Source organism: Lepisosteus platostomus, chromosome 2 (genome assembly GCF_059453375.1).
Source record: "Lepisosteus platostomus isolate fLepPlt1 chromosome 2, fLepPlt1.hap1, whole genome shotgun sequence".
NCBI classification, from domain to species: Eukaryota; Metazoa; Chordata; class Actinopteri; order Semionotiformes; family Lepisosteidae; genus Lepisosteus; species Lepisosteus platostomus.
Genome location: NC_142612.1, coordinates 57,041,322 through 57,063,098, shown reverse-complemented (window position 1 = coordinate 57,063,098; position 21,777 = coordinate 57,041,322). Strand labels below are relative to the sequence as shown.

The 21,777-nt window shown below is 37.6% G+C and overlaps 2 protein-coding genes across 4 annotated transcripts in view; one reads left to right on the top strand and one right to left on the bottom strand.

The window, feature by feature from the left end:
- The window catches only part of LOC148676592 (CD99 antigen-like protein 2), a 29,535-nt gene extending 16,482 nt beyond the window's left edge, over positions 1 to 13,053 (bottom strand). Inside the window, exons 1-4 of one of the 3 annotated variants that reach the window (XM_088609211.1) lie at positions 12,751 to 13,053; positions 1,330 to 1,365; positions 1,058 to 1,108; positions 51 to 86 (exon numbers count right to left, since the gene is read on the bottom strand). In XM_088609211.1, coding sequence (XP_088465337.1) covers positions 51 to 86; positions 1,058 to 1,108; positions 1,330 to 1,365; positions 12,751 to 12,808 — 181 coding nt within the window. In that variant the 5' untranslated portion in view covers positions 12,809 to 13,053. The remainder of the gene's footprint in view (positions 1 to 50; positions 87 to 1,057; positions 1,109 to 1,329; positions 1,366 to 12,750) is intronic. The other 2 variants (XM_088609203.1, XM_088609198.1) reach the window with 2 other exon arrangements.
- Positions 13,054 to 16,892: 3,839 nt separating this feature from the next.
- LOC148676591 (E3 SUMO-protein ligase ZBED1-like) overlaps positions 16,893 to 21,777 on the top strand; it is a 29,025-nt gene continuing 24,140 nt past the window's right edge. Inside the window, exon 1 of the mRNA XM_088609338.1 lies at positions 16,893 to 17,553. The gene's annotated coding sequence lies outside the window, so the exon portion shown is untranslated. The remainder of the gene's footprint in view (positions 17,554 to 21,777) is intronic.

The following is a 21,777-nucleotide window of genomic DNA, read 5'->3' as shown; positions in this document are numbered from 1 at the left end:
ATCCAAACTTTCATAAAAGTAGAGCCAGAATTACATTGAGCAGAACTTACCTGGCATATCAAAAACATCTCCAAGGTCAAAGTCACCTGGAGAAAAAGCAGACAAGTATACAACTGAAACACCTATCTGTATATTAACCTGCAGCACAATACAGGTCGTTCTCAATTTACATGCTCTTACTGTGCACTTATTCGGTTTAACACACCTCAAAAATATAGATCATTTATCAATTTAGGGCCATTCAGTTCTCACTTTAACACACTTGGCCACAGTCTGCAATGAGTAACTTAATAGGAGTGCTACAAACAATGGCACATGCATTTTTTTCCACTACATTAAAAAGTTATTAGAAAATACATCTGGAAAAGTACCTGTAACTAAATCTCTGAGGTGTAATGGATGGTAAGACCTTTGTGAAGAACAAGCAGATAACTAACATTTTTACTCATTTGTCACACTACTATGATCCAGCCATCCGTTTTCTAACAGATTCATCCAATTCAGGGCCGCGGGGGAGCCGGAGCCTGTCCCAGCAAGCAACAGGCTGGGTAGATGCTAGACAGGATGCCAGTCCTTCACAGTGCAGACACAGACACAAGCACACACATTCATACCAGGGCTAATTTTTCCCAGAAGCCAGTTAACCCACTAGTATATCTTTGGACTGTGGGAGGAAACCATAGTGCCAGAAGGAAACCCATGCAAACATGGGAGAACACAAACTCCAGGCAGATAGCACCCCTGGAACCGAAGCCAGGACCCAACACTGGGGCAGCAATGCTACACTAATCAGATGTTACAGCAAAACAAAGTATAATAGTTCATAATGATAGATTCACTTGTTTCTTTGCCTTTTTTGCAATAATTCTCAATGGTAATTTATACATACTTCTGAGAGTAGTTTTTAAAGGTGTTAAAGGAGAGTATTTTCTGCAAATTAATACTGCATATAAAACCCATATGCCTTCTATTAGTAATACATTTTTTGAAATGGGATTATTCATATGAAATTTCTTTCTAATAGATATTTTTCTAAAGAAAAAATGCTGAAACTCACCAGTACCAGTGTCCTTTGGTGGTTTTGGTTTAGGTTTTGCAGTAACTGGATCTATAATTGTAGGTTTTAAGGAAAAACAACAAATGAAATGAAGAAAACGTATAATGGAAGGTGCAACAACTGGAATGCTTAAGAATTTTTTAAAATTAGATTTACACTAGATTTATAAAAACAACAAATCACCTAAATTGTAATTTAAAACTTGAGAAGTAATGAAAGTCAAACCAAAGTAAACTTTAGAACAAAGATGAAAGTGTTTAATTAAAACTAACCTGAACCACCTAAAGCATCTGAAAGATCAAAACCATCTGGAAAAAAAAACACATTAATTAAAAACTCAGGCACAGTGTAGAGTATATAATAAGAGTCAGGGTCTGATCCCAGGAAGCACTGGAAAAGCACTTTCTATCCAGCATTAGAGAATCAAAGAGCAAACCCATATGAAAGATGTGGAATTAGAGTCTGGGATAAACCTGCAGTCAATGCTCACAGATTTAACTTTTCTGTTACTTTCAGGATGATGTTTGCTCCATGGTCTATCTATTATTGAGTTTAGTTAGAACTGTAATTTGAGAATTTGGTTACCTTTCATAAAGAGTTCATAAATTCAAAAGCACAGGACCCATGAACCGTTTATTCTGGAATATAAGTGTAGTTCTGATTCCAGAGGGTCCACAAGTTGTGTGGGTGATCAGTACCCACCCCCTCTCTTGTACACCTCCAGGTGCTGAAAAGCATTCCGATACAGAACAGCAGTATATCTGAATACAAGGTCAATTTCTCCTTAGCTTTTTATGAAATGGAAAAGGTGATTCTTTTTTTCCTTTATGATCCAGCAGTTCTTTACAAAAAAAGGTTGTTGAAACAAGCAGCTCTGCTTCTGAACTGTGCCACAATTATGATCAGGGAGGATCACTGGATTACAGCACTGAAAATGTGATTTTCTACACACTTTCTGCTTACGCACATATGCCAAAAACAAAATCTGAAAATAGACAAAGTTTGCTTAACTGTATGACCTTACAGTGATAAGGATGGTTATAGGAACTTTGGTTTTAATACCTGTTTCAAACATATTTTTCCAATCATGTTTAGATTGATCACAAGGTGTGACCATGCCAAATGTGTTTTCTCTCTGCTGCAGATATTTCAGATAATGATCAGTCTTTTCTAAAGACCGTCCCTTAGAATATGGTCATTCAGTGACCAAATCCTGATTTTGTCATGACCATCTTTTCATTTTTCCTGAAATTCAGCACATACAGTACATTTGGCCATGTCACATGGAGGTTTTAATGCAAAATTTCACAGTAATATCGTTTTGAGATCTACGATGGACTGGCGTTCCAGTCTAAGGTGTACCCCGCCTTGTGCCTTTTGTTTGCCGAGATAGGATCTCTCCTGCGACCCAATAATCCATGGATTAATGGATTTTGTGATACAGCCATTTAAAGGGGTTGTTTTTGAGCATTTTTGTACCTACAGAGGCTTAATCTAAGACATTGTAACACCTACACACACTACATACATAATCTTTGTGTCTTTTTAAAACAATGACCAGTTATTGTTAGAAAAAGACACACCTGGTTAAACTGGAAACTGTATTTGTGGTACTTTATAACCAATTGATTTGGCTTACAGTTTTATCCAAAGCAACCTACAATTGCACTAATTTCTACAGTTGGGTATTTTATGTTGAGAATTTGGGTGTAAAGTAATTTGATCAAGGGTCTCAACAGGGATTTGAACCCACAACGTTCCACAGCCTGGACCCTGACCACAGTTCCACACTACTATCCTGAAATGTTTTTTTACAACATTAAATAGCAAACATCTACAAACTAACACTTCAAGCTGCTTACAGCTAGTGTTTCCTTTGACTCGTGGTCACCAAGATCCCAGCGTGAATTTGGCTGGTCTGCTGCTTGCAGACATTCTTTGGACGCTTGTCTCTTATTAGGGTGTCTCCAATAAAGACATCTGAAATATCGGCAAGATTGAGCCAAACTGAAGCTAAAAAAACCAACATGAAAATAATCTCAGCTGCCACCATTTCAGCTACTGACCGACTGTGCCACAGATATGATCTGATGAAAATGCTTCAAATATTAAGGCTCTTGCCAAAAAGCAGGACCATTCATGAAATACATAAAGAGACTGGAGATAATTCCATGGTTACAAAAGCCACAATCTGGACTGGAAAGGGGATTCTATATACTGCAGATTCCTTCATCATTTGCAATAGAGAGAAGATACATATCCAGAATCAAACTCATCACACCAATATCAGTGTGATTTTACACAAAAGCCCTTGTCTCATATTTTTTCTTAGTGAGCTTCAGTGAATTTGGACCACGCTGAATAGGGACAGTCCAGCCTGGATGCCGCTGTTTAAAGCAGGGCATTTTTCACATTCTTTTTTTTTTGTTTGGTTTTCGCTAGACACACACCCGTGCCTCTGCCCCCTCAGACAGGGCATCGGCTTTTACCAGTGTTTGCCACGGCTCTTCCCACTCCCACATTCTTACATTACAATATTAAACTGCATGCCGAATAGACGATAACACAGCTAGGAAGATAATTCACTGTCTAAAGGGTGCACAACAGACAGATGGTAGAATTTGATAGATCCTTAGGTACATTATTAATTCATATAAGAATACAATTCAACACCTGTTAATACTGTTTGTAGTGTAAGTGCCTAGAATTAAAGGCTGCGCTTCCACAACAGCAACTGCATCAGTTCCGGAAGCAAACGTTCCAACAACACATTGTAATTCGTCAAATTGAACTAAAAACACAACATGCAACTAGAACTACCAGAGAATGGTTTACTGTGACAAACCACATTTCTCATTACAGACATTGTAGTGCATTGCCACTACTTACCAGTCTACACTTACATAAACCTACGCCCAAAATTTTTTAGGTTTCTGTATTTTATGTAAATTTGTGGTTTAGAATGTATCTTAATTCTTCATCTTATAAATATTCTTTTATGTCCTTCTATCAAGGACCTCAGAACCATTGGTACTTGTATTAGTTCTATGAAATGATAAACTATGCTCATGTCACAGGAAATGCTAGCCTTTAGGAAGGAAACTGTGACTACTTCAAAGCTAGAGCATACAGTAAGTCATCTTTACTTTAACTTTACTAAAAACGTCTTCCGGTTAAATTTAACCCTTTTATTCAGGCCCCTATGAATCTGCTAAAGTGGCTTCAGATTAAACTAATCCTTCCTGCATTATACCACATGCAAGTCTATTCACAGCTTCTGCAGATCAGGCACATTGTGAGTCACAACATAGAAACCCAGCCACTACAGCATGAAAAACAAGAAAACAACCCATGCCACAGGCAAGTACAAAGTCTTACATAAAGTATATGGAAATCTACAGGAGTAGATGTTTATTGAAAAAGAAACATTTATTACAAAATAAAGTGGCAGCTTTTTTCCCAGGTTAACAACAATGTTTACTAATTTACAGTAAATTACAGCTTAGCTAACAGTAATTATAAATGGAACTGTATGAAAATCAACAGAAATTAACATAAGGTTAAAGACATACTTTCCAGATCTTAAACCTAACACTTCCATAACCCTAACTCCACTACCTTACAAGTGCAATAATATAAAAAGATTCTATTTACATATTTTACAGTTCAAATTAAAATGTTTTTTTATCATTTAAGACAAAGTTGTTCAATTTTAAGCCTCTGTAGGTCTTTGTTCAAGAACACTTCAGGTTTTCAAATGAAGACTCCTGAACTAGAATGCCTGACTAGTCTTCATTAGTCATATACTGTAACTGTTTACAATCACGTTGTCAAAGCAATGTTGTCAATAACCACTTCCCGTCCCAAACTAAGAATTCACTTCTCTCAATTTGTGTAAGTCTTAAATCTAAAGATGCAAAATGCAACTATGCAAAACTATAAATGAATCCTGTGCCCTCATACACTACATTACACAAAGTTAGCTTTCAAACAGCCTGCCTGTGGTCGACCATGACCCACTTTTCCAATGTACAGAAACTTCTGCAGGAAGAAGCAAGTGAAATAGTCACGCGAGCTGGAAATATGTAGTACACAGAAAAAAAAAGTTACATTATGTAAAACTGTCCTGTGATTAATAAAAACCATGATTGCTGGATATTTGCTGTTAAAGACTTCAATATATACAGTCTTGTACTGCTTTTGTGCAGCTTGATGTTCAGAGGTTTTACAAGGGAAACATAAGGACTTTAGACGTTTATTAAATTGGCAGCAACTCAGGAGTACCTTACTTGTCCTTTCACATGACAGTTAACACTCATCTCACTCAATACTGAACCAAACTAGCACAGGTAGCAGTGAACATTTGTGCTAGTGCAACTCCATTTCTTAGAAACAAATACGAAAATATTGTTAACTGTTAAACATGTTATGCAGCTGCTTTATCCCATTCTTCCTGCATTATTTAAAATACTTATTATTAAGTAAAATTATTTAGCCATCCCTAAGTATGCTCCTAAGAGCTTCCATGCTCAAACAATTCTTATAATAAGAGCTTCAGTTCTCCAGCACTGTAAACAGCACATGATGGTGACCATCTTCTGCCAGGTTAGCACCCACATTTAAACCATCAACAGCTTCAAGCTGAAGGGCAAACTTGCTCTGTTCAAATCCTGATTTGAATTATCTAAAGTAAACAAGGAATGAAAATATTATGTATCTGCATTAATGGCATCTGTGCCTAAATTGTCACGAACCGCACTTTGTCACACAAGCACCATCGCATTCCCACGCGCAGCAAGCACTCACGCCCTAATTAAGCTTACACTCTTTTTCCGATTTAAACCCCCTCTGCACATCTTCCCCTCGCTCGCTATTGAGGACTTCTCGAGAAGAGCTTACCCTACGTACCATTGTTGTTCTACTTACTCGGCTTTTGACTTTTGCTCACAAACCTCGGACTACTCCTTGCCTAGCGATTCGGACACCTTCTCTCGATTACTAAGATTCAACTCTTCGGCTTCGCACAGAGTTCTTTTGTTACCAACAGTCAACTCCCTGACATTAATTTACACTTCAATCTAAATGTTGAATTGTATTCACTTTTAGGACTGAAAACAATATCTAACAAACTTTGCCTGTGACACCTGATCACCTGGGAAGCAATCAATTGAGTTCACATGGAGAGCTAACCCAACAATATTTGTTTCAATACAAATGCACACAAGAAGAACACCTGATAGAAAATACTATAAAATTGATAGAATTTATACAGGTAGCAGATGCATGTTACGACATATTTAGGGTTTAATCTATTATATTCTATTACTAATTCTGGTTCTCTTTCTATCCTCATTCTTCTTGATCTCAGTGCTGCTTTCGACATTGTTAACCATGATATCTTATTTTCTTGTCTTGATACTGTGTTTGGAGTTTCTGACATTGCTCTGAAATTGGACTCATTGAGTCTGGTGGTATTTACATGTTTCCACTCGTTCAGCTTTTAAGATCACATGGCCTCAACTATTATTTCTACGCTGACAATACTCAAATCTACATCTATACCAAACCTGACACTGATGTGATTGTCTGTTCTCTCAAATTGCATATTTCACATAAAAACATGGATAACTCCAAATTTCCTTCATCTAAACTATGACAAAACTGAGCTCATGCTCATCGGTACCCCCCATCAACTTTGTGAAGCAAATGCAGAAAGCTTTTCTGTGGATAGTACTGTATTCAGTCAAAATTGTAAACCTGGGGTAATATTTGATTCAAGCTTGATGTTTGACCCACATTTGCAACATATTGTCTAAACATTGTTTTTTCACCTCACTAGACTACATCCTATGTTATTGCTAACTGTTGCTGAAAACCTGATCAAGCATTTGTCTTTTTCCGTATTGTAATGCTGTAATGAGCGTTGCAATGCTCTACCTGCTGGGGATTCTAAATCCACATTGAACAAACTCCAGTACGTCCAAAATTCAGCAGCCAGAATCCTAACCAGGTGTAGTGCAAGCAACGAAATTACTCCTATCCTTATGTCCTTGCACTGGCTTCCGGTCAGGTTTAGTGTCACCTTCAGGGTCTGCATGGCTTGGCACTTCAGTACCTGCCTGGGCTATTATTGTCCTACTCTCACAACCTTTGCTCTTTTAATTCTGGTTTACTATCTGTCCCCCAAGCCCGTCTATGGGTGACCAGGCCTTCTCCTTTTCTGCTCCAAAGCTCTGGAACTCTACCCCACTGATATCAAAGAGTCACCTTCCCTAAGCTCTTTTAAATCCAGACTGAAAACCTTAATCTTTAGAAGGGCCTTTACTTAACTGGTTCTGTTATATACCCATTTTCTCCTATCATATTCAGTACCCCCATCTACTGTCTCCTCTCATTGTTCATTTTCATTGTGTATATATTGTGTATTTTTTGTTGTTGTCATTCTGTAAAATGTTTTGATAAGCCACTTTTAAAGGTTCTATATAAAATAAAGTTTTATAATTATTATCGCAAAATTTTTTGAAATTTTGAATTGAGCAAAAAATTGTGAACTTTGTGATCTGCTTGCAGACTTACAAATACTTCTTGAAGTTGGGAACAGTATTTCCATTGCATTAAAAGAGATGTATTCACTGCTCATTTACAATGAAATGGGGCCTTTTCATGTCACTGGAAGTTTTTGTTGCCTCGTACTGAATCAAAGAATTTGGCACTGTGCATACTTGGAAATTGTCTATTTTGTGATGTAAATTGGAGGTTTTACACGTTAATGTGTACATCTCGCTTTCATTGAGATGTGAAATGTGCTCATCAATGTCGTTTCTTTCTAACCCCAAAATATAAAAAAAGGTGTTTCAGTTCCCCTTTAATATATTCATATACATCAGCCACAGAACACAACAACTTTGCAGATACGCCTCTCTTGCTTTTCACATTCTCATTAATTGCCTCTATGTGAAAAAACAATGGCAATTCCTGCCTTTAATCTCATAAGCGGTCTAAACTTCCTGACAGGTCTCCATTTCAATACGCCTGACCTTGCACAGATGTTGAGAAAGATATTGTTACAGCTATGGAGGTTGCTGTTGAGGTGTCTCCGGATCTAGAGACAATGGTCAACATCTAGCTAGTATTAACATTTGCAGTTCTGGGTTTCAGGGTAAAAACAAAGTATAGAAGAACAAGGTTTTTACTGAGCTGTAAGACACAATGATCAGATGGAATTGGAATGTTTTCTCCATTAAATTCTTTGTAAATTATTAAGACTCATCAACTGTGTAGGAACACAGGGCAAAAGACAGAGAAACTACAGAGAACACATAAGAGAGGAGGAGAGAAATGACAGAGAGAGGAAAGAGAAGAGAAGAGCTGAGCCAAGTGAGGGGACCATGTTCAAATCATCCTTAAACACCAGATTCACTATTCACTATTGGAACCTTGTATAAGAGAGCTTGCTGTACTGTTTATAAAGGTAACTCTGATTTACTGTACTTAAAGAATCCCCAAGTTAAAAATGTTCTATCCTGGTTAGAGGATATATTGTTTTAGAATAAGGAGATAACATTCCATTCATCTTTGACCCTTTGATTTATCTCTAGGTAATATAGTGTTTGTATTTGCTAAATACAAACAGTATATTATCAGATTTTATGTTTCTACAAGGCATTGTTGCATTAGAAAAAAAAATCAAAAGAGTGACTTATCCAACAGATGCTTTAAAACTATAAGTGATCCTTCAGAGAGGTGATTACTTTACAGGTTCATCTGAAGCATTAATGTTGATTCACTGATCCATATAAAATAAGCAACATGAGAAACAAAAACAGCTACTAGATTGAAATGACAGGAAAATGTGACTCAACTGTAATAATTTACAGTCAGGATCTGTGTCAGTGTGTTAGCTGCAAAGGGACAAGTAGAGTTTAATTCCACATTGAAAAGGAGAAAGAAGGAAAAATTGATTTAATAAGGAGTTCATGACTACAAAAATCAAAATAAGAGTAGTAATGCTATGTTTTCCAAGACATCGTAAGTCTTTCCACGACACATAATTAATTGCAGAATTACGAGGACAAAATGCAATCTACAAAATAAGGCGAAGACCAGTACAGATTAAATTTTCAGCCCATATTGGGAGACTTAACCTTCATCAAGAAGATGCCAAGATAAAGGAATGCCAGCATTAAACCAGACATTGCTTGCTAAACAAAGGAACAGAAATGAAATGTAAGGTTTGGCAGAGCTGGTTATCCCACAGATCTTTCACATTCTGCAGAATGTAGAAATTTAACGGCCGCTCAACCCTTTCCCATATGGCATTAGGAATTCTAGCATGCGATCTATCCCGATGCTCCAAAGACAAAGAAAGAGGCATCACAGAACTAAAACAGTTCCCTCGAGGTGCACGTTCATTTTAAATATTGACAGGCGACCTTGAAGAGAGTGGAAAAATGAGCCCGTCTGATCATGTTAGAGGTGAATAGTTTATCAGTGTTATTAAAGCCATTTACTGATGATGGCCAATAAAGAAAAGCAATCCACAATACTGAGGTGTCTGAAGTATTTGACCTAGTGTCACAACCTACAGCAATTGGCTCCACTGCAAACTAAAATGGTAGTGTTGCAGACATTAACCAAAACCGTCAAAAGAAGAGCAGGAGAAGCAGGGTTTGGCCACATACAGCACACAGTAACTATATATGCAGCTGGGGTGGCCTAAATATAACGGTATCTGCATTGCTAACTGACCCAGGAATAGAAATCATGGATGAACCAACAGCCTGAGCTCTTGGTTCCAAAAACAAGGCAAAGAACAGTGGCAGAAGGGGTCACCCCTGAGATGAGCCCCCAGAAATGGCAAACTGTTAATAACATAAAACGTTTATGTCACTTATCTTCCTGAACATGTTATGCTACTCATGTTCCTACCATATTTGCTCTGAAACCTTTTGCAAAGTAATGCACAAAATATTAATCCTAGACTCCGTGATCCCAGACTCTCGTGATCCACAATCTCAGACATTTATACAAAGCTTTTGTTTGGTGCCCAGAAAAACAAAAGGACAGGACGAAGGCATGCCTATAGCCACATGAATGATGTGGAGGAAAAAACGAGATGCCATTTAATAAGGCCTGTCAGATTGCGGTGTACAAGCTTACATACAACTTGGCATCTGAGGGAATCGGAGAGATGGGCTCACAAAGAGAGGGGGGATCTTTGTCTTTTGCAGCTAAACTCTAATTATTTAGAATTACAGCAAAAAAATGTTTACACTGAAATTTCTTTCTTAAAAACTATTTTCAAGATAGTGCAAGATGCAAAACACTAGACCATAAAAGGAAGAACATTTTAAAACCTTTACAGGATAGGAAGTAAGACACTATAATCCCTTTGATCGACTCTAAAGGAACAGTAATGACTTATGAAATAGCGTTATTTCTAAGTTGTTCTTATGTTTTTTTTAATGAGAAAGACACATTTTAAGCCATGCTCCCAATTGTTCTACACTAGAAAACATTAAGCAGAGAAAGGCCCAGGTATGTGACCTATGGAATGACCTAGGTAAAATGCCTGTGAGTTATCTAAATCTATCCACTGAAGCATGCCTGCCATTTGCACTTAAACTGTTTACTGTCCAGGTCATCTGATTTCTCCCATTAAATCACAGTCTGAAGTATCCCTCATCATAAGCAAAGAAAGTAGTAGATATCATTAACTTTCAAAGTTCTAACAATTTAAACAATTCTCAGGACTAGAACCCAGGATACTTCTTTAGACATTAATAAGTGTCAAACATATCAAAAGAGAATACAACAAATACTAGAATATTTTTAGAACATTGACTTTTCTTAATGCTCCTTCTGGTAATGGAACGTGTAGTCAAATTCATAGCCGTAGCTCTGTGGCACTCAAAGGAAATCTTTTGATGGTTTATTTTTTTTATCTTCTCATGCCACACAGACATACAGTACAGTACATTCCAAGATCAGGAAGCAAGACAACCATCTAAATGTGAACACTGACCACAAAGATTAATAGAACAAATACACAAATACATAGCCTACAACCTAATGTCAGGGGTGATTTTCTTCAGATATTTTCCTTGGGCTAATCACGGTACCAATAACACTGGGAAATGACCCAAAACACCATAATAAACTGGCGTTGTGTCTGTAGTATGCCGAGAATACACATGTAGAACCTCACACAAGTTCACTAAAGACTGTTCCACAAAGCTTACCAGCCACACCTAAGTGCCAGTGCGCAAGACTGCAGGGTTATGAAAGCCCTCAGGCTCATGAATCATCCTAAGGGTGGAGTCACTACAACACCCAGCTGGCTGACTCAGGTTTCTTTAATTGTCTTCAGACCTTCATGTCTCATTCTTCCCAGTCACTGGGTAACTACTGGAACAGCTTTAGTCTAACAAGCAAAAACAAAACAGAAAAGGGCAGAAGAGACTTGATGCAACTATATTAAATGAACTTAAAGGGCTCATCTCATGATCTGTTGTACTGCTGAAAAAAAAAATCACAGCACATTGTGATTATCTTTAAAGCCAGGGCTTTTAATATAATTTTTGTCATTACAGTGTTTAGGGTATCAATATATGTTAATGATTTTTTAAAATGTAACAACCAAGTGTATGCCAGCTACTGTACGTCCTAGCCCATTCGGAAATGAGAAACTGAGTGAAAACGCTTTTAATGCTTAGGAGTAAAAAGGTTTTTCTGCATCTGTATGAGTCTCATGTGTCTATTCAGTAATGCAGGCACTTGTATTTACAACGTTTTAGCATTACTTTTGTTAGACATGTTAACTATTGTACTCCGCAAATACCAAAACGAGCTGATCTCTCGAAAAGCTTCGAAGCGTAGTACCAACAAATGAGTGAAGGTTAATGTTTATTTACTGATTATTCGCACTGATATATCGCAACTTGAAACCGTGCTCACACAAGTTCAAGGCTCATCACAATAGTCACACGTTTCCTCGGACCGAAAAGCTTGTTGTCTCCAGTTGTTCCAGTCTGCAAATGAAAAACGCTCGTTTCTAGAGGCTAGTGACTCTGTAGCGCCATGCAAGTTGGCAGACTCGTAGCACCAAGGAAATCTGCAGTGCTCTCCCTGCGTTCAACTGCTGTGCTGTGTGGGAGATTCGGTGTGGACGTTTAAATATATACGAATAACCAATGTTACTGGGTAAAAATGAAACTTTTCCTTCAATAAAAACATGACTGAACGGGTCACACCTCTTCGAGCCGTTCGTCTCTGCCTCAGCATGCTGCGTACTTCTCGGTACACCTTTTTAACTTATACAGGCATGTTTACACACACAAAACCGCTTTCAGTAACCTAATCTAAATGATAATAATCTAAATATGTATCGTATGTTTTTAAAAAATAAAATCTACTCCGATTAGTGGCGTCGTCAGTTTTTCAAGATACTTCTTACTTTTCTTTGGGAGTTTTCCGTGCAAAACCCATGTAGAGAACTGGTAAAACCCCCGAGGCATGACTTCACTATGAAGTTATTTTTATAACTACAGCAACGGCTAAAGGCAGTGGAAAGTTTGTATTCATATTCACTCTTATGTCTTATTCATTGTCCTTAAGTACATTACGTTTAAATGACAAAAGTTAAGAAAGATGTCTTTTTATTTTTCATATATTGATAAACTCCAAATACTCACCTTGTCCTTGCGCTACGATTGTCAGAATTGCGAATAGTAAAATCCTTAAGTACTTCATTGCCGCTTTGTAAAACTTAGAAATATAAAATAAAATCTAAATATGCATAAGTAATGCTTTGAAAAAAATACTCCCAGTCCTTGCCAACAAAGCTGTGACGCTTTCAAAAACAAACTTTTGTCAAACAAAGATGAAACATGAAGCAGGGAGCTGGCAACATTCAGTCCTGGTTACCTCCTCCACCCAAACTAAAGACAGACCGGTTTATGACCCAATCGCAGACATCTATGCCCACTAAACTCGTCAGTCAGTGGCTCCACTCACAGACGGGTAAAACTAGGAAGGCGTTGCCCCGGCCTCGCCCTCTCCAAAAAAAAAAGCCCCAGGTATTTCGGTTCACAATGTGAGAAATACCTACAGCACATTTAATACAGGTAGCAGCTGCTTACGCAGGGTCAGTTTTAACAAACATGAGGAATTAGCACGGAGATGCCTACTATATACAGTAGTACTGTGCAATCTCGGGATCCCCTGGTTGTACGCTGTTTTCATTGCGTTGCGATTAACCCGAAACACGTTAAAAGTTCTGTATGATCAGGAATTGTTGGCAACGTTTTCTGTAAACAGTTCCATAAACAGTTCTAACTCGTGTTTTACTGTCTCTTTGCAGTTTATGGGAGATGCAGACATTTGGGATGGCGGGATATTATATAAAGTATAATATATATAAAGTATCTATCTATTTTAATTTGGGCAGGGCACAGTGAACTTCTGCTTTTTTGAGAGACATTTCAGAGCTCCTTCTACAAACGTCCTGCAATATGTCCATATAGACATACGGAGCACAAACGAGGGGAAGCACCTTTAACACAGTTAATTTAGTCTAGTAGACTGTATTTTTATCTATGGACTTCTGTCTCCTCTTATTATTTTTTAAATTTAATACTTAAAGAATTTGACAGGGATACAAAATTTTCCTCCTGTGCAAATTCTAAAAAAATATATTAAAGCAGAGACTCCACCGGAACTACAGTAAATGCTGAAATACTGTACACGAGTGCCCTGCAAATACCTATCGGAATGCTACATCTTTGACATACATTTTAATTCCTGCGATTGGCCTCGAGGGCTCCTTTTTTTTCGCGTTGGGGATAGTCTAGCCTGGTGTAAGAAAGTGAAGATGCTGTTTGAATAATAATTCTCAATGTACTCAATGCAAAGTACTCAAAAGACGGCAACACAACTAGAAGTTCAGCCTGGGCACGAAAAACGCATCTTTCTAAATCCGACATCCCATCTTGCTCCTGACACTTTTGTTGTAACCATAGTGAAACGTAAACAATAGCAAAAGACAATCGTTTGTTACAGGTATTTTTAAAAACTGTTAATTGCATATTAACTAAGTTCTGTATGAGCCTATAATAAACGCATTGCGCTTCTAAGAAAAAATAAGCTTATAGGTTTATTAAGAAACCCATTTTTAAGTGGTCAGCTTGCTTTTCACTTTTTGATGTTATGTATCATGAATAGTTATTATTCAAGAAATGGATAAGGCAGTGTTCAGCCTAGATATAATGTATTTTATACTGATTCACCCATAAATATATATGCCCAGAAACACATGTTGACATGCATACTGCACACCATAAATAAAAGTAATGGTTACTAAAGCACAGTAATGCTGGCCTGTTTTATACCCCCTTAACTTCTGTCGAGGGCGGAGGAGTTCTGTGCATGGGTGCATTCTTTAATACATTTAAAAAGCATGACTCATACTCATATGTCTTAAAATGGTTTTATTCATTTATAATCCACTAGACTGATGGCTGTTTTGGAAACACATGAAAAAACAAGCTTGAGAGAAAGAGAACAAATATGGGAGGAGACTGTTTTTAATGAAGCGCTTTCAAGATCCAAATGTACTTTATAAAAACATGACCTGAAAGTTTTTAAAGAGGAAGGATAACCTTCATTTATTTAACTTGTCCAACACCACCTCCCTACTCCCCGTCGAAGAGCTTTCACTGTGTTGCGCTGCAAATTGAGATTCAGCGTTGTACAAACAGGATATTAAAAAGATTCAGGTGTATCTGTGTTCCATAGGGAAGTTTTAACTGTCCACACCAAATGACATGAGAGACGGCTGGACAAAAAACAAATGAACTGGAATAGGTGCATATCTTTATAGTTTACCATATTACTCATTTTTGGATGGTACAAGTTCTACAGTACTTATGCGGCAGTGACCGACACAAACGGACGGTTCTGTTCGGTTTCTCGAATTCCAGATGGATCGTAAAAGGCGAAGTCGCTCCTCCTCCTGTTAGGGATGAGCTGCCGTGACTCGGGCCCAGGTGATGTCTTTCAGTCGTTCACTCATCGGAATTCCAATTCAATTATTACATTCAATAAACTTTATTGGCATGATCAATGAATATACAATTAACACAAAATCTATAGACATTTACACATAGACATATGGTGCACTGCTGAGAGACTCAACGTTCCTCAGGCTGTGACAGAATATCACATACTGGGCTGCCAGTTGAACTGAGTTCTCTTCCCCCTCTCCCAGTAGGATTGGGAGCTGTTCTGACTCTGGCAGCTGTGGGAATTCTGGGATTAGATTTGTTAATGTGGGGAAGAATGTTTGTCTAATCCCAGACTATCTGTCACAGTGTAATTTAATCAACATCGTAAATCCAAAACGATTCAAATCATCATTCGTTTCTTGCGATGTTGCTGCGCTACGAAGACAAAGGTTTTTGCATTTCCTCTGATCTAATGAATGTGAAAAGGTGACAGGTTTCAGGTTCAAATTTCGGATGGACTGTGTCCTGACACAGCTGATGAAGCTCTTAATAAACAAGGACAAATAAAATACATGCAGAAAACATTGCAGAAGGCAAAAATCAAATTGTTTGATTCTTTTATTAAATTAAATCTCAAAGCATCACAACTCCTTTCCAGGCGTGTGGATCATTATGGTATTTTTTATTCGCATCTACTGTAGTTCAAAAGTTTTTTTACCTTCTTAAACTACAGTACCATGGGCAATTTCACCAAAACTTCCTAAAATTGGCGGGGCGAGTGTACGAATAAGAATAGAGTAGAAATAGCCAGCTGCTATGTTATCACTATAAAATTACTACAGTTCATGTTTATCTTTCCAGTATTATAGCTATGTCACAGTTATTTTAATCTTGTATCTGCATATGCTTTATCCCCGTGCAGTTAAATGTCAATTTATTTTCATGGAAGCTATAATACGCCACCTAGTGGCGTTCCAGGACTAGAAAACCAGGTAACTGAATCCAACCTATTTATTTTTAAACTTGCCCATTTGGTCAATGACAGATGGAAATGACTAGTTTATTCATTTAGTATTCATTTTAAACCTCAAAACGGTACATAATCTGTAAATATATTGTTAAATGCATTTTATTACAACAAATGAGAGCCATAGTTTCTTCTTCTTTGAACAAATATGAAACATTATTATTATTATTATTATTATTATTATTATTATTATTATTATTATTATTATTATTATTCACATAGTGGAATTGCATTATTGTACCACATTTTAACTTTGTATTCATAGTTATTGGGCATGTTATGAGTGTCTAAGTTTTACAGCTCAAAGACGAGTCACCAATTCCTGTACTTTCCAGTACTTTCTCATTCTGCCTAAACATGTTCCAGTCGTACTTTCTTTGACAGGTAAAGAAAACGAGGAATAATGTAGTGTTCCTATTAATTACCATTTAGGTTTTGTTTTTAGCCTACGTGCCATATTTAATTTTATGTTCAATATAGAGGGGATGAATTATAATGTCGAGAGAATAAGGTTAAAAAACTGCAACTTTAGAGTCTACATCGTGGAGACAGAGTCTACTTTGGCTTGGAGGTGTCGTTTCTTTACGTACTGCGAACAGGAGACTGTTCAATGCCATGCACCTGCTGATCCACGCTTGTCTGGGTTGTGGTGCAGACGCCTTGGAGTGTTTCGACACAACATTGTGTCGCGTGCTGACAGTGCGCCGTTTGTGCACACCTTTGGCACGTTTAAGAAACCTCCGTCACGTGCAGTCGACAAGCCGCTTTGAAGAGCCCCTTTGCAGAATACTAATCAACCTGTTTCACATCTCCGCGTCGCTTCAGCGTCTTCCAGAGGCGAAGCAGAAGAGCGCAACAACAGTCGACCGCAACTTTTACGTTTTCTTTTCGAAAGATCAAACTTTCATGGATTCCCTTTTTAAGAAAAGCGCCGTTTTCTCACTACTTCTGTCACTAAAACGAGAACACGGTGGTTTTACACTGGGGGAAACCTGGCTGTTGTGCAAGCGGTACTGGCAGATTTGCAAAGCAAATGAATGAATGAATGCCGCCAGCAAGGATTGTCACTCGTGGATGATGCATTGCTAATGGACAAACGGGGATCTGTGGCTTTTGACGTTAACGATGTTTTCGAAGAACCGCGGCGTATCTTCTTGACTCCTCAAGTTGGCACGAACCAATGCAGATACTAAAGGTTGTCTGGTCTTCAGTTGTAACAGCCGCTGTCCATCATTGCGCTGATAAGTGTTGTAAATAGTCCTCTTCTCCCGCTGCTCTGGTGACATGCAGTCTCTCATATCTCCGGTGACCAAGGCTATTTTGGTAGCTTTGTTCATTTTCGCCATCCTGCTTATTCTTTACGTGATTTTGTGGTATATATGCCGGGACGTGGATTGTGATCACGGGATCTGATTTGCGGAAAATACATAATACCTTGACATTTCGGAAAAGACAGAGTGACCCTGGTAAGTCCAAAGGCATGTCTCTTCTTCTAACTCCAATACTAAGCTATTGCTTACTAGACTAAACTGCAATTTCAGGATTTAAGCGACTCAAGTGTGCGTGTTACAAGATGCAGTTTACACATATGATATTCTTACAATAGAATATCATGGGTCTATTAACACCTTAACACGAAACCCTTGCTATATTGTTTAGGATGCCTTCAGACAGTGTTATAATACGTTGTGCCATTCTCTTCGTGCAAAATAATTATGTACATGTACACATGGATCGGATACACTTCTCGTTTCTCGACTGCGTCGCCGTTTTATGTACATTTTCCGAAGAGTGGTTTATTTTTATTTGGTTTGGTTATTAGTGTTTACACGTACAGTATCACACTAGGCGCAATACAACCTTAAAAGGTAAACTAGCAGGAAACCCAATTAAAAGGAACAGTCGTGTAAATAACTACAGTAGCCTACTACACAGTGCGATTCATGAGAATGTGCTGCTCTACAAGTGAAAAACGATGACCCGAATATTGTACTAATATTTTTGGTGCATGCAAGAAGCTTGCTCCCTTTCACGCCGGCAGTTGTTATAGATTAGTACAGCTTGCTGTATATATACACATTTATGTCTGTGTAAGTACATGCCTATTCTTATGCATAACCCACACGCATCTTTTTACAGTATTGTATATTTTACGCCCTGACATTTAATACTTTTTGGACACATTTGTTGTTGACTAGATTAAAGGACAGCACGTAAATTTCCAGTCAATCTAGAGCCCATCGGGCGCCGCAGAAAGTTAGCTCGAGACTCCAGGGAACTGGAGCGACCATTGCAAACCTCGATTCCACGGGCTGTATCATCACACACCAGGTCTCTTGGCTTCTTTGACACTTCGATTGCGTTAAATGTGTTTTTCTCCTTGCTGTCGGGCAATTTTCTGCTCCCTGGCATGATGAGATATAATTTGCTGCACGTTAACAAGTGACTGTTGCATGGGCGCAATGTTTTTATTTTGTGAGGACTATTATTCCTGTCCAGGATTACTTTTTAGGTGCCTAAACGAAAACTACATTTCTGCTATTATATTGAAAATAATGCATCCACTGCCTGTTCCTCTAACCATAGGTGTTTTGTTGTATTGCTTTATTAAAAATATGATGTCCGGATTGTTAATATCATCATCTACAATCATGCCTTTACATGTACTGTGTTTCATAGTACAGTAGTTAGAAATAATACAGTCCAGTGCGAGAATGCCCTTTGTGAGCCGATGATTATGTGCCGTAGTGTACGTGAAGTGAATGCTAAACGTCTCCATGCATTTTTGCTTTACCGATATCGGCTGAAGTGGTAGCAGTAAATACAGTACGTTCAATTCAAACCGTTAAATAAAAACTGGGTCATAAGTGTGCTCGACGCTCCATGTAAACCGAGAGCTTGCCTATAAACATTTTCTCAATGTAGATAAATTAAATGAATGCTTAATTTAAATAAATGCTGAGAACAACCTGAAGGACAAATAAAGGACGGGATTAAAGTGATTCTCATCTTCATGTTAGTATTTGAGGGAAGCATACAGGTTTTCTCGGTTTAGTAATTTAAAGTCAAATTTTATCGGAACAAGTATTTATTTTGAACTGGCGATTTAATAGTGTTTAGTTACACAGAGTATATAGACACCTTTTCAGTGTTGAAAGACGGTACTTTTGTTTTGAGGCACTACAGTATGTAGATGTATATTATTTTCTTTTACTGTAATATGCCACGGATTTTTACAACAGAAGTCCTACCACATTAAGGTTATGTTGGCAGTTACCCCTAAGCAATATTAATCGAAGAACTATAATTAAAGCTTAAAGAGCCCCACGTAAAAATTAACGCGAATCTTGCAGATACTGTACGTTTTCACCTGAAACGGTTCAGACACGTTCAATTCAAAGCAGTTTTTTGTAATCTGTTGAAGACGACCTTTGACCGTGTTCCAGATTTGAGAACACAGCGCCTCTAGCACTTTTTTCTCTAGCAGAGCAGATTTCCCTGAAATTTTTTTGTGTCTTTACGTCTCTAGAGAACCGTCTTTTGTTACCCCTCTAAGCTCAAGAGTGGTCTTTAATAAACTTTGTTTATTGATAACCAATAAGTTCAAAATGAAATTTCAATAGCACTATACAAAAATGCAATATTAGATTGTCCGAATGTTGTTTCACATAAAGAGAGATGTAAATCGTGTCCCCGTGCCTCAAGGATTCTCATTTGGCAGAGTTTAGAACGTGATTTCTTAATTATTATCAATTCAATTCCTTGAACTATTGATGTACTTGTCTATCAAATCGAAGATTAAGGAGATCCCCTGCTTCCTTTTTTTGTCCCAAATGCGAAATTTCCTTTGTTGACAGGTAAGACACAAAATACAACGAACCCTTTAACAAATAAGAAGCATGCATTTATGATGAGAAGGAAAATAATAAATATATAAATAAAGTGAAACATACAGTAAGTTGTCCAGACTAAGCAGGTTCATAGCCATGGCAATAAATGATAACTTAATTGTAGTTCTATTGCATTTTAATCCATGTAGTCTAAATTGACACCTAGATGGAAGGAGGTTAAATTCACTGTGCAAGGGGTGGTCATGACAGTCAGTGATTATATTTGCCTTGCACACTATTTGTTCAATGTAGATGTCTGACAGTTGTAGCTGTCGTCCACCAATAATTTTGCTGGCTACCCTCACAATCCTGCTCAGTCTGTTCTTATTTTGTGTATTAAAATTACCAATCCAGGCTGCCGCAGTGAATATTGTAACAGATCCTACAAATTTCTCTTGAATAAAGTTATTGTTCTTATGTACACATATCCACCCACTGGACTAAGCATTACAAAATCCAGCTTTAAAATACCATAGAGTTTAACCACATAATTATCTCAGCTAATCTTGTTGCAGTTCGGAGATACTACTCAGACTGAAGTTTCTGGACATGGATCCTGACGAAAGATAATAAAAAAGGAGTTTTAAAAAAGAATGTCTTTGGAAAGCCGTGTTTTATGATGTTGTGTGGTTTTGATTTCCAATGAAAGAACAAAGTGAAAAACTGAATATTGGAAGTGTAAGAGAGACATGAATGAATAGGTAGGCCTGGCTGAAATGTCTGAAAGTGATCTACTGCATTCGTGCGCAGTTGACATTTCAGTTTAGTGTGTTTTGCTACATGTAAAATGATTTCTTAAAAAGGAGCTAAGAATGATGAAACAGCAAGATGACAGAAATGCTCCTCCAGTAAAGATTCTACTCTAAGAGAAATTTCCTCGAAGGAAAACAGAAATTGTGGTAATAACAGATTTGTGTGCTGTGACTAAGCCTCTGATTGGGAAAGTACTTTTATAACGATGCAATCGAATCCCATTGAGAAGATTGTGCAACATGTATGGGACAGTAATACATATATACCATAGTAACAATAATATGCACTTAATGGTATATACTTTTCTGAACAAAAGTGGTACAATCTGTCGGTTTTGGCTCAATATCAAGTGGCACTAAGATTAGACTTGCAGTTGCTTTCTATTAAAATTTAGACCAAATACATGTGATTACATGTAGCAATGTGGGATCTGGAAATTCAAAGTAATACTCTGCAGTATTCCGTTTGTGAACTGGAACCAGTAATGTTTGGTAAAAAATATCCATGATGCTTTTAAAATCATGGTATTAATAGATAATCAGTATTTTGGTCATACTAGTTATAATGTAGCAAACATTGCACTATAAAAGTGAAAGATCTTGGGAAGAGCAGTCCCATGCTGCCCTGCATTGACTCTGTCAGCAATCAACTTGAGAGTAAATGCTCTGCTGATGTCATGTAAGTACATGCGTACTTAAGTACTGTAATATGTTACCACTATCTACCATCTCACATCCATTTGAGGAGATCTGTTGGAACCATATCAAGAAAGAATGGAAAATGGAGTAAGACAGAGAGTTTAATTAGTGAGAACTGGGAGTGGATATGTCGTGGAGACACTGGATATCCCTCACACCTGTGAAGAACAGCTTCGTCTCTAAGTTGTGCTAGGACACAACCTGGCACTTAATAGATGCTCTGTTTACTCCCAGATAAATATTTAGGTATTTTGCATTTATATTTCATAAACCATTCTTTTTTTTTTTCAAATTTATTCAGTCCACATCAAAACCAAAGACTGAAAACACGGTCATAGTTTTCTTCAGC